The sequence below is a fragment of the Dreissena polymorpha genome, chromosome 4 (assembly GCF_020536995.1).
Source record: "Dreissena polymorpha isolate Duluth1 chromosome 4, UMN_Dpol_1.0, whole genome shotgun sequence".
Taxonomy (NCBI): Eukaryota; Metazoa; Mollusca; class Bivalvia; order Myida; family Dreissenidae; genus Dreissena; species Dreissena polymorpha.
Window position 1 is genome coordinate 51,811,029 of NC_068358.1, and position 13,197 is coordinate 51,824,225.

The 13,197-nt window shown below is 36.3% G+C and overlaps 1 protein-coding gene across 3 annotated transcripts in view; it reads left to right on the plus strand.

The window, feature by feature from the left end:
* LOC127876979 (kelch-like protein 5) overlaps positions 1-13,197 on the plus strand; it is a 97,030-nt gene that overhangs the window by 27,028 nt on the left and 56,805 nt on the right. The window contains exon 1 of one of the 3 annotated variants that reach the window (XM_052422537.1): positions 2,779-3,526. The exons of the other annotated variants lie outside the window; for them this stretch is intronic. Within the exon in view, the coding sequence (XP_052278497.1) occupies positions 3,051-3,526 (476 nt within the window). The 5' untranslated portion in view covers positions 2,779-3,050. Of the gene's footprint in view, positions 1-2,778; positions 3,527-13,197 lie in introns of those variants that run through there. 3 annotated transcript variants of the gene reach the window in all.

Genomic DNA, 13,197 nt, shown 5'->3' on the forward strand with positions numbered 1-13,197 from the left:
ATACTCATCTGAAATGCTTTAAATTTGTGAGTAGACTGAACTCCAATTTGCCAACACTGGTTTCCGTGACGCACATTCACTGTGCAGATTTCTAATAAATACTTGTTGTTTTTTATCTCAAACGTAGTATTTTGCGTTCATTTACACACGCATTAAATTATTCCCTAATAAGCATATGATATCTGTTGTTAATTTGAATGTTATTTATCATTTTCGCCGCTGATCGCAATTTTTCGTCTTCTTGCCGCCATCTTGAACGTGTGTAAAAACAGGCATGCTCAATCGAGATACATCGACTATCGTCGATATCCTCCGCAATATAGAGAGTGATGTGTGGATAGCAACGTAAAATGGCATATATTCGGCTACATTCGCGAACAATATGTAAGTCAGTTGTCGTTTGGCGCAACTCGACAAGCTCTATCCGCACTTGTTCTACTAAATTATCACTAAATGACATTGTAATCTTATTGGCTTTATTGGGAAAAAAATGGTCATTTTTTGGGAAATTTTGGTCAGATTTTTGGGAAAAAACGTCGATTTTTGCAATTGGGAAGCAGCCAAATATCGGCGGTAATTTTGGGCAAAAAAATCACTGATATTGCACAGAAGTTCCAATTAAGGTTTCTTATGTTGTGACTTAGGTGTTTGCACAGGCCCTGTAGAAGAAGTCGACTCAGCCTTGTCACCTGCAGAAGTTCACTATATTTAAGGACCAATCAGATAACAGCATCATCAAGAATCATAAGATGGAAAACCTGGGGCTCAAAGTATAGGTTTTGGATTGTTTTCTTTTCAGCTGCTTTTTTATATCCTGAAATAAAGTATTAATACTTTTCTTTTCTTTTACCACAATAAGTGCAGAACAGGAAATTTAAGGTGGAATAAACAATCCCTTTAAGTGTTTTACGACCTGTTATATGTCAATAGGCAACCTTGTGAAGACTAAATTTCACATTTTCTGTTGAATCTTTATCAAATGAACTGAGAACTTTTGTTCTTATTACATCTTGGCCCCTTAGTGAAAATTGTTTGTGTCCCATAGAAATCATTGCTGCCTGAGCGGGCGGAATGGATAGCTTAAATGAAAATATACAGTAATCACACACAAAAATTATAATGAATATTCTACAGATGTGTAGCCTGACTGTTCGAAGATGGTCTGGGCTTCCAGAAAGTGGATTAGGTTTCTTTATGTGTCTTTAGTTAAATCTAGTGAACATCATTCTGCTCATAATTATTTAGATGTTTGAGTTCTCATGTGAAACCTTGTAGAGCTTTTGCTTTCTTGTTTAATTTTTAGTTAGTTATTTAATCTTGATTGCTAAGAAGCTCTTAAGCGATAATTGATCTTTATGATGTTTTGATAAGTATATTTTACAGGTTGGACCAAAAAATAAGAAATACTGAACTTTTAACATTTAAAAACAAGAAATAACTTTAAAATAGATCAGGTGTTTTTGGTATATGCAGATGTTGTTTTCTAATAGTTTGAAATAAATATTATACAATCTGATCTGACCTGAATGTATTCCCAAGTTCTGCCTACATGTACCATTATCAGATCAGAAATCTGATGTTGTATCTGATAACAAAACACTTATCCAGTCGTGCTATTAACTTCTTGGTTGCTGTGGCAGCCTGTATTTTTGGGCCCTTATTTGTGGGAGGCTGGTCTTATCAATTGTTCATCCGGACAGGTGCATGAACTAGCTTCATATTGGAAAGTGAACAAGGCTTAAGGCAGATTACAAGCAAGATTTCCAGCTACCATTTATTTCTCAAGTGTTTAATAATGAAGTGAAATGATTTTGATTGTTTAAAAGCAAATCTATACATTAGTTGCAACTCAAACCCTTCCTTATTGGTAAAATTGTTCTAAACCTTTTTAACAGAAATTTTGATGATAATCTGGTGAATTTCCTAAGCAGGTAATCTTAATGGCTTGTCTGGTAATATACATCTAATTGAAAAAATTATGTATTTTGTCTCATATGTTCACAACATTATTTGGAATGTTTTGGTTATCAATCAATCTGTTTGGCCATTTTTTCAACAGATTATCAATCAAACCTTTCATTCACCTGAAACTTGTTTCCAAACAAATTTGACACTCAGTGTTTATGGTTATTTCATAGCCTTCATGTTCGGGGCACAGGCAGGCCTGTGTTTGTGTTAATGAGAACCATTGGCAAGTACTTATCTCTGGATTTGCCTGCGCTGATATCTGCATTCCATCTGGAAAGCACTGCAAAGCTTAGGAATACTTGTTGCTTGACTTGCTTTACTTTCCAGTACAAGAATTTTGTGGGATTGCTAGTCAGTAGTGGAAGTGGATAATTAGTTTCGTATTCTTTTTCGTTAGTTGAGATTTATGTTTGGGGTATTTGTGCTCATTGTGTCAATAACAACTGCAGAGAATAATTTAGAGTGAATATTTTTATGTTCAAACCTTTCTCACATTTTGAAACTTAGTAGAAACTTGATCAAGTATCGTTTTTGTTTCAAAGTAGCTAATGTACAGATTGAATTATGGGAGTTTTTAATAAAGGAACAAGCGCTTTATATTTACTGCCTTTGTAGCAAGATGTTTTAAAGGTGCTTAGAAGCAGGATACTTCAAAGTTGCATTAGCAGCTTTATTAGATTATGGCTAATAGCTACATGCAATATTGACTATTATTTCTGTGCATACATACCAGCTGTAGTGAGGTGGTTTTGTTATTGACTTGTCAGTGCAGTTCCAAACATTATACCCAGACATTGAATATACGCCTCTCACATTTGTTAATTGGAGAGAGCAAGGGCTACTTGAACAAACAGGACAGTTAGACCTGGCTTAATTGCCTGATATTGGTTGCAGATAATTGACAAAATGGACTATGGACTGGCATTCATTTGCAGCTGAGGGGTCAGTATGCTGTGATAGCTCTCGTAAACTGTGCTTATGAGCGCAGGTAATCAACTTATTACAAATATTGACATATTTCACGGAAAGTGATTTGTAAACACGTTACTGTGTTCATTTGAAAACAGTGAAAAAATAATTTCATGTCAGGCAAATCAAAGATTGGTCGAAGTTGTTCTCTGAAACTGAAGGAAAAAATGGCATCCAGTTCAAAAGGGGACAGCGGGATGTCAGCAAGTGTGTTGTCTGCAGGAAGTTCACGGTCAGGGGAGGGAACTCCACCAAATATGTCGCCAAGGGTGATGCATGTAGAGGATCTGATGTCAACAGGGGCTGTGTCAAGACCTCCACAGATAGATGATGTCATGTCGATGAGTATGAATGTTGGTAACCCATTCGCTCCTAACCATGACAATGTAATGTCGGCCAGTATGTTTGTCCGTTCACCCCGGTCCGAGGACTTAATGTCTGCCAGTATGTCTGCAGTTCTGGACAAGTGTAAAATGGCCGATCCCAAGAGGCAGTGGGATGATGACATTGGCTCAGTTCTAGTACCTTCCTTGTACAATCGGATGAATTTTGCGACTTTACCAAGGAAAACTGGAAACAAAAATGCTTGGTAAGAAGCTTTGTCATTCATTTAGACCAGATTTTGTATATCCTTGAAGAAAAATGTGCATGTGATATGTCTTACAAATAAAGTAGATTAAAGTTAATGCTGTGCTAAGGAATGTTTAACAATAACAGTGGACATGGTAATTGATGTCCCTCTATTTTGAGGGAGTGGAGGTACTTTAATTACTTTAAATTATCTGGACACTGTAAGTTTTCGGACACCCCCTTTTTGGCAAAAATATTTATTTTTCAAGACTCTTAATTTTTGGACATGCACGCTTTCGTTTTTGGACAGTATATTTTGCAGCGCTATTTTATCAGACTTCGGCAACATATTCACTTATCTTGTGACACTTCCATCATGTATTTTTACAAACAGATTTAGGTCCTAAAACCTGGGAGAGCTATGCCTGAGGGTAATGGACCATAAACTTTGCGTAATTGGGTGAATCACTATGTATACCGGTAGAAAACAATTGCTTCATCCAACAGCATTTTTAAATGACATCTTCCCTGATTAAGGAAGCGGTATATTTAATGTTTTTACTTTTTATACCCCCACAAACGAAGTTTAGGGGGGTATATAGGAGTGAACTTGTCTGTCTGTCTGTCTGTCTGTCTGTCTGTCTGTCTGTCTGTCTGTCTGTCTGTCTGCCTGCCTGCCTGCCTGCCTGCCTGCCTGCCTGCCTGCCTGCCTGCCTGCCTGCCTGCCTGCCTGCCTGCCTGCCTGCCTGCCTGCCTGCCTGCCTGCCTGCCTGCCTGCCTGCCTGCCTGCCTGCCTGCCTGCCTGCCTGTCTGTCTGCCTGTCTGTCTGTCTGTCTGTCTGTCTGTCGGTCTGTCGGTCGGTCCGTATTAAATGTCCGCTCTCTTATTCAAGTTGTTTTCATCTGATCTTTACCAAACTTGGTCAGAAGTTGTATCTAGATGATGTCAAGGTCATATTTGAATATGGATCATGCTGTGTCAAAAACAAGGTCAGGGGGTTGCATAGTGCATTTTAAACATTCAGCATGTTGTTCGCTCTCTAATTCACGAAGTTTTTCATCCAATCTTCACCATGCTTGATCAGAAGTTTTATCTAGATGATCTCTAGGCCAAGTTTGAACATGGACCATGCGGGGCCAAAAACTAGGTCACAGGGTCACTAAGTGCGTGTTTTAACATTCAGCATGGTGTCTGCTCTCTAATTCAAGTAGTTTTCATCCGATCTTTACCAAATTTGGGCAGAAGTTTTATCTAGATGATCTTAAGGCCAAGTTTGAACATGAGCCTTGCTGGGTCAAAAACTAGGTCACTGGGTCACTTAGTGCGTTTTAAACATTGCGCATGGTGTCATCTCTCTAAATGAAGTAGTTTACATCCGATCTTCACCAAACTTAGTCAGAAGTTTTATATAGATGATCCCTAGGCCATGTTCGAACATGGGCCAAAAACTAGGTCAGGGGGTCACTTAATGCGTTTTACACATTCAGTATGGTGTCCGCTCTCTATTTCAAGTACTTATCATCTGCTCTTCACCAAACATGGTCAGAAGTTGTATCTAGATGATCTCTAGGCCATGTTCGAACATGAGCCATGCCAGGCCAAAAACTAGGTCACGGGGTCACTTAGTTCGTCTTACACAGTCAGCATGGTGTTCCCTATTTCAAGTACTTTTCATCCGCTCTTCATGTGGGGGTATTCGTCACGTCTGTGACAAAGCTCTAGTTTTTTTCTGTATCATTTCATGCAAGAGTTAGCAAAGCTGTGAAGTTGTATTTATTTCATGGTAGAAACACTATTGTCCATTAAATTATTGCTTGTTTTTCAATATAATTAAAATTTTCGGACATTTAAATATTGTCTCTAAATTTTCGGACACCTGTAATTTTGGAATATTTCCCGGAGCTAAACTGTTGGACACAAAAAAAAAATTTTGTAAGTGTCCGAAAACTTAGAAAAGGCCTTTACAGTGTTGGTTTTTTTAGGGTTGACAGGTCAAGGTCACAGATCGAGGCTTTTGATGGTAAAAGTTGTATCTACATGTACACCATATCTTGAAAATATGTTGACCAAGGATGAGGCTTATTGGTATAGTAATTACTTGGGGTGGAATAGGGGGTATATTGTTTTGCTGATGTCGGTCCGTCTGTCGGTCGGTCGGTCCGTCCATCCACCGAATTGTTTCCAGATGATAACTCAAGAACGCTTATGTCTAGGATCATTAAACTTCATAGGTACATTGATCATGACTCGCAGAGGAATCCTATTGATTTTCAGGTCACTAGGTCACTAGGTCAAGGTCATGGTGACTTGACACAGTAAAATGGTTTCCGGATGATAACTCAAGAAAGCTTACGCCTAGGATCATGAATCTTCATAGGTACATTGATCATGACTGGCAGATGATCCCTATTGATTTTCAGGTCACTAGGTCAAAGGTCAAGGTCACAGTGACAAAAAATGTATTCACACAATGGCTGCCACTACAACTGACAGCCCATATGGGGGGCATGCATGTTTTACAAACAGCCCTTGTTTGATTTTATGGTCACCCAGTTAAAGGTCAAGGTCTCAGATGCTTATAAGAGGAAGGTTGTTTTTGCATTGTATCTTAAAAGTGCTTTGACCTTCATTCATGCAAATGGTATAATGTTGACAGGAAGATGCCTATTGAGTTTGAAGTCACTTTGAAATGTCAAGGTTAATGGACTTTTATCATTACAGGTTTTTTTTTTCCTTCTTTGTGACCTGCCGAAAATCGGCCCTTTCCCCTCCGATTTTTGTTCCCCTCAGCTGGTAAATTTTCCCCTAGATTTCATTTTCCCCTCAAAAAAAAAAAAAAAATTATAATTTTTTCTTTTTTTTAAACCTTTAAATGTATTAGTTAACCTGATCCAGTGTAGAAAATAGAAAAATATTGCATAATTAAATTTTCTGTTTCCTTGAATTTGTTTTAAAAACAGTAAAATATGCTTAATTGATTATTTAAGAGTTTCCTTATTTTCCCCCCAAAATCCAGCGTTTCGTGTGATTTTTTCCCCCCAAATCCGGCGTTTCGCGAGATTTTTTACCCCTCAAAAAAGGCCAGGCCCTTTCCCCAAAATCAGATAAAAAAACCTGCATGAAAGGTGTTCTACACGTGGGTCTTGACTCAGGTTTTTCTCAAATCGTCATTTTTCATCTTAAATGTTTTCATGAAACTCAAATAGATGGCAGTGCTCATTGTGCTGATTGATTATTTGCTCTATGATAATTGATAAAAGGCTTACACTTACTGAGGCATTTGACAGTTAATATGGTTATCTATTGTTTGATGTGATAAAGGTGAGAAAAATAGCTTGTCTTTATATTATACCTCACATAAGCTTGTTTCTTCTTTGCGTATATAAACTTCACAGGTCCGTTATTTTGAATAATGCCCTGTAAAGATGTGCGCGCATAGTCAGCAGGCGCTTTTTTTGCATAGTGCCCTGTAAAGATGCGTGCGCATGTAATAGTGTGCCCGCTAGAAATTATGTTAGTTATTTGTAACATTTGTGTAAGTTTTCAAACGCAGAGATTTTCGCTTTATATACTTAGGGCAAACGCACGAGTAATTTGGCAGGTTACAAGTGTGTATTTTTTTATTATTCATCACATCTTAAAATATACAAAAATTAAATGCTATATTTGTAATCAATGTTTTGCAGCATGTTGTCTGTAATAAAAACATATATTTTTATATAAAATGTATCTCAATATGTGAAATTCTTTACAATAAAAATGAGTTTTGTATAAAGAAGCGCTTTTTTCCGTGTCAAAATTTTGCAGGGAGACAACTCGCGTACAACAATAATACTGTACTTATTATTTATAGTCACGATTCGTTTGGAAGGTCACGAGTGTGTGTTTTTTATTATTAATCACATGTTAAAAAATACAAAAATTAATTCTATATTTCATATCAATGTTTTGCAACATGTTGTCTGTGATATAAGTAGTTATCTCTACATAAAATGTCAATATATGAAATGCTTTACAATAAACATGAATTTTGTATGAAAAGCGAATTTTTTCCATGTCCAACTTATGCAGGGAGACAACTCGCGCACAACAATAATACAGTACATATAATTAATAGTTACTGAGAAATATTGATGGAATTTATATTGTGTTATTTATTTTTATTTCTATTGACATATATCTGCACAAAAATGTTTGATATAATATAAACCGAAGCGGGCTTCGGTCCATATACTATTTGGGGCTGCCTGGCTGGTCACTATTCTGCCATAGGGCCTGAAGTGAGGTTTTCTAATTCTTAAATAGTATCAGTTATTGACATTCTTATGGTGTTACTATTTATGTGCTATCGATCTTTCCAATCTTTGACATCTTTGGCAGTTCTGACAAGTTTATGTAGGCATTTTACATTTCAGAACAGCTTGTGCTTTTGGGAATCGGTATGATATTCCGAAATATTAAAAGCAGTTGTATAAAATATGTAAGCCTGTATGTGGGAAAAAGGGGCATAATGCATGTGCATAAAGTGTCATTCCAGACTAGCCTGTGCAATCTCATGCAGTTACAGGCTAATCAGAGCACTACACTTTCTGCTTTTATTGATTTTTTTCTAAAGGAAGTCTCTTTAAAACAAAAATCTAGTTAAGGCGGAAAGGGTCGTCCCTGATAAGCCTGTGTGGAATGCACATGCTAATCTGAGATGACACTATATGCACATTCATCAAGTGTCCTTTTCCCTTAGTGAGACTCATGAACATTTCTATACTGGTTAAAATATTTATAGACACATTATATGTTAAGGGATCCAAGGAGCGCGAGATATCCCAGGGCTGAGCCTAGGTTCAAACTTGAGGGAGAAGTGACTTCTCCCTGAGCTGAAATTAGGAAGAAGTGAGGCCACTAGAAGGAGAAGTGGTTTCTGTTCGGCGTTTAATAAAATCTTCACTTGTTTTATACCCCTCATTACACCAAGCCTATCATCATCAATGACAAACAAATAATATTTTCAAATTCAATAAATTCTTACAAATTGAGTCACATAAATCAATTCATACAAATAAAACTTGTGATTTCCATGTGCATCATAAAAATTAACAGTACTTAAATAATGCAATGACAATCCAAACCCTATTTACATCATAATGTACATGATAGTCAGTGATTTTTTTCACCCAATTGGGAATGGGTCCGGTACCCATGCCATTTGGAATTTGCGTCGTGAAATCACCGAATTGGGAAAAGAACGAGTCGTAACAAAAAACAATCTTCATGCATGGGACATATAGTATATCTATTACTGTTTATCCGAATTTTATACATGTCCGAAATATGTACACAAGAGAATGCCTTACCTGTTTAACTTTAATAATCCAAATTTTCCTTGTTGTTATCTGGTTTAACAAACCTTGTCAAACGTTTGTTAAATCCAGTTAATGCTTTCTCCATTATTGAATCACCATTATTTGTAATTTGAATCGCCAGCTTTGAATTGAACGCGGGTTAAATGTTACAATACGTCCGCTATTAGCAATGTCGAATGTCATGACGTAGCAATTTAATTCTACTCGGATAATTGATATTTAATTTAGAGGAAATGTGTTTTCTCGATGTCTATTGTGTAGTATTAGGACTTGTTAGTATAAAAATGAACAATGATTCCAGTTTGTATAAGATGGCTGTTACTCGTAATTATCAGTGGATTAACAAACTGACAAAACTCGCTGGACTTTTACAGTAGTGGATCTACGTAATTAATAGATTTTTGATCAATTTTGTTTTTCTTTAATATTTTTTCCTACTTTCTTTAACCGTGCCGTCTATCAAAAAACCTGCAATTATCGGATGGTCAATCAATTATCACGTAATCATTAGACAACTTACAGCATGCGCAAAGAGGTTGCGGGATATAAAATAAAGTCGTTTACGTATGGATAGATAAAATAATGGAAATTAGCACTATGCAGGGGTGAGTTGTTAGTTTTCGTTTATATGGTTATGAATTAATGTCTGACAAAATAAATTGCACATCAACTGGATAATTAGTGTTTAAGAGTTTTGAAGCACGAAACAAGTAAACAGTAGCACATACTAGAATAAATCGTATTCATATTTACTGTTGGGAATGTGTTGCGCGTGTAAACATTTTTGTGCGTAAATAAATGTCTCTAACGACGTCATTTCATCGCTCAGGTAAACTACTGCATATGTATATACAATGCGCGTGTTCCCATTGGTTACTATCGATGTTAATTTACCGCTTAACTCCGCCTGCAAGGCGTGTACTAATTGCGCTTGCAGAACAGAGAACTATCAAAACTGTCGGCAAAATGACACTCACTTTGATCTTTTGATCTAAACCGTTATTTTTTGGAGTGAATGCCCATGTATGTTAGTTGCCTGAATAAGCTTTCACAGCAGTCGATCTTTTGCTGTGATAATAAACTGAAAACATAACAGGCGCCATCGTTGACTTTATGACATGTGAAAATAGAGAATTTTTAGATGGAAAAGTTGAGAAAAAAAACGTCGATGCTGTTAAAAAAGAAGGCGAAGTCAACTTCCTCATGTAATTCGAGCCCTGATATCCAGATCACAGCATTAAAAGAGATATCCAGATCGCAATATGGGACTCGTCAGGTCATTTATGGAAATTGTTCCATGCAAGTATTTTTAATTGCATATAATTAAATTTTAAAAATCAGGTTAGAATTTTAGGATCATGTGATGTTAACAAATTCTTGCACAAAATAAATAGTTTATGTGTAAATCCTTTGTTTTGATTATTGTGTGGTTTGTCATATTTATAGCATAATAAAGTAATATATAGTTTGATTAAATGTTATAGTTAACGTGGTGAAATGTAGTTTACAAGGTAGATTCAGTTTTTCAATGACTCTATTTTATCATTATCAATTCATCCGTACAACAAATTATATGATGAAATTCACACCAAAGTCCAATTTAATTCCATTTCTATGTCTTAATGTACAGTTCTTTTATTCTTCTATGTACATATTTATATTCCCAAAAGGTCAATTCTTGTAAAACTGTTCACCTTTATTGTTGGGCATGTTGGGTTATAGTTTGAAACTGTACACAAGTGTGAATGGGATTTCCTGTGAAGGTGCCAAAATCTGGACCAAGCACGATTAGGTTAAGAAAGTTGTATTAAAGATTTTTTGATTGTCCACTACTGACTTGCAATACAATTAAAGGACATCGTTAAAACGCTGATTGCGATATAGTGATCTACAGTGTACCAGCAAGTCCATGATCCTTAGATCCTTAGAAAGCTTTGTCAGTAATTGCATGAAGTCACATTTGTTGCAACCGTTTAATGTTTCAGATTGAAGAATTATTAAAGACGGTCACATTTCTTGATAACAAAGGCAGAGCACTGACTGGCTTGTACCTGCGCCACTGTCATATTATATATTGAGTTCGAGTTCAACAATTACATATTACATAATGAAATGATCTCAGGTATGAAAAACAGAAAACATTTATACTGAAAATTACAAATAATCTATGCCTAGACAATGCAAGATAAAAGCTGCAGATTGAGTAAACATTGTGGCTATAAATGCCTGACTCATTCCCAATGATAATGTAAATACCCATCTGCTGATAAGCAATGTGGCTTTCAGGCAAAGTGTGGAGTAGAATCATTAAGGTGTAGTTACCTGTGATTGGTTTACCTGTAGATGTAGTGATTGGTAGGCAAGAAATAAGAAATTACTGTAGATTTTGATTCCTGTTGTGTTCAACCCATTTATGCCTAGCATCTAGTAAAAAAGGCCTTGGCAAACAGCGTAGACCCAGATGAGACGCCGCATGATGCAGTGTCTCATCTGGGTCTGCGCTGTTTATTTAAAGGAATTTCTGTGAGAAATATTCTAAATATAGAAATAAATATACTAGACATCCCTTATTTTGGAAATAAATTGATCCAATTTAGAAGGATGGGAGAGTCCACTAGGCTTAAATGGGTTAATTTGGACAAGTTAATGGATGCTTCCAATAATATCTCCATGATAATGACACACAGACTTGCTCTCACAATTGAGAAAATCCATTTTCCTGGAAATGCTTGTTGAAGTAGATCCAAACTTTGACTGATTATTAACAGATGTTTCATGGGTTTAATTAAAACCACAGAGTTTCTCAGTTGGTCAATTACCTTGATGTGTTAATTATTTTACCACAAGTAAATTATACTGTCAATGTACAATGTACCTACTTTAAAGCACATTTAACATTTAACAGGGGCTGCATTTCTTTGTTACATCTTCTAGTGTTGTGCTCTAAAATAAAGTGCATCCTACTTGGCATTCATAGTATAAGCTATTTGACATACTGTTTTAAAATCAGGAGTGTCCATGGACCCATATTTGAAATCTGGAAAATTTAGCCTGGAGTCTGAGGCCATATGTACCCAAAGGGGTAATAGGGCACAAACTCCCCCCCCCCCCCCCCCCCCCCCTGTCGTTCTAGTTGCAATTTCTCGTGATTACAATTCAAGCTATTATAAACCAGACCATCCATAACACCCCAAGTGCATTTGTCATTCTATAAAAATGTTATACAGAACTACGAAAATAAATTAAAATCGACAAAGTTCATAACGTATCCGAAAACAACTGTCCAGAAACATATCAAGATACGTCTTTTGCACATGAAATAAAATATGCATATCATTTTACTGCAGAAAATGAAAACCAGTAGCCAGTAAGCTAGAAAATACGCGATTTGGTTTACATTATGTTTTACAAAATACTATTGCAGTGCTTTACTATGCTAATCGCTAATTAAAAAATTTCAGATGGCGGACAACATTTCGTAGAATGTAAGATTTTCTGAAAGTGATCAAGAGGTTTTGTCAGTTACAATTTCTGTCTGTGCCAGCCGCTAACCAATCAGAAATCAAACAATATAAGAGACCGGGTTAAATCAGTACTGAGCGCACATTTCCCGAATGCCTAGGAATATTCGTTCTCAAATGATCACGCACTTGAATGCATATGTCCCTTAGTTAGTAAAGCCCCAACCCCCACTCCTTCCAAAGAAAAAATCATCCAATTTACACTGATCTTTGAAAATCGACCCTGGACAACTCATATCCGGATTTCCGGAGTAAGCCAGACAATTGACACCCCTGTAAATTGTGGTCTTTTTTAGCTCACCTGAGCATGAAGCAGTCATGGTTAGTTATGTTGGTGATACTATGTTTGTTGTGTAAAGTGTATCATTTATGGTAAACTTAAAGCTTTTCACCACTTTAAACGTCATATTTTTTATCCAGTGAGTTTTGATTAAACTTGGTCAAGATGTTTATCTTGAGATATCTAGGTTGAGTTTGAATCCCTGTCGCTTGCATTAAAAAACTAGGTCACCAGATCAAATATACTAAAAACCTTGTTACCACTCTAGAGCCAACATTTATGACTCAATCTTTATAAAATTTGATCCGAATATCTATCTTAACAATATATAGGCTAAGTTAGAATATTGATCAAGATCATCTGAAAACAAGGTCACTAGGTCAAATCCTTATTTTTATCTTTTGTTTGTGATTGCTTTTTGTCCATCGTCCGTTGTCAGTTGTGCAGCGTCAACATTTGCCTTGTTAACTCTCTAGAGTCCACATTTATTGTCCAATCTTCATGAAATTTGGTCAGAAGATTGGTTTCA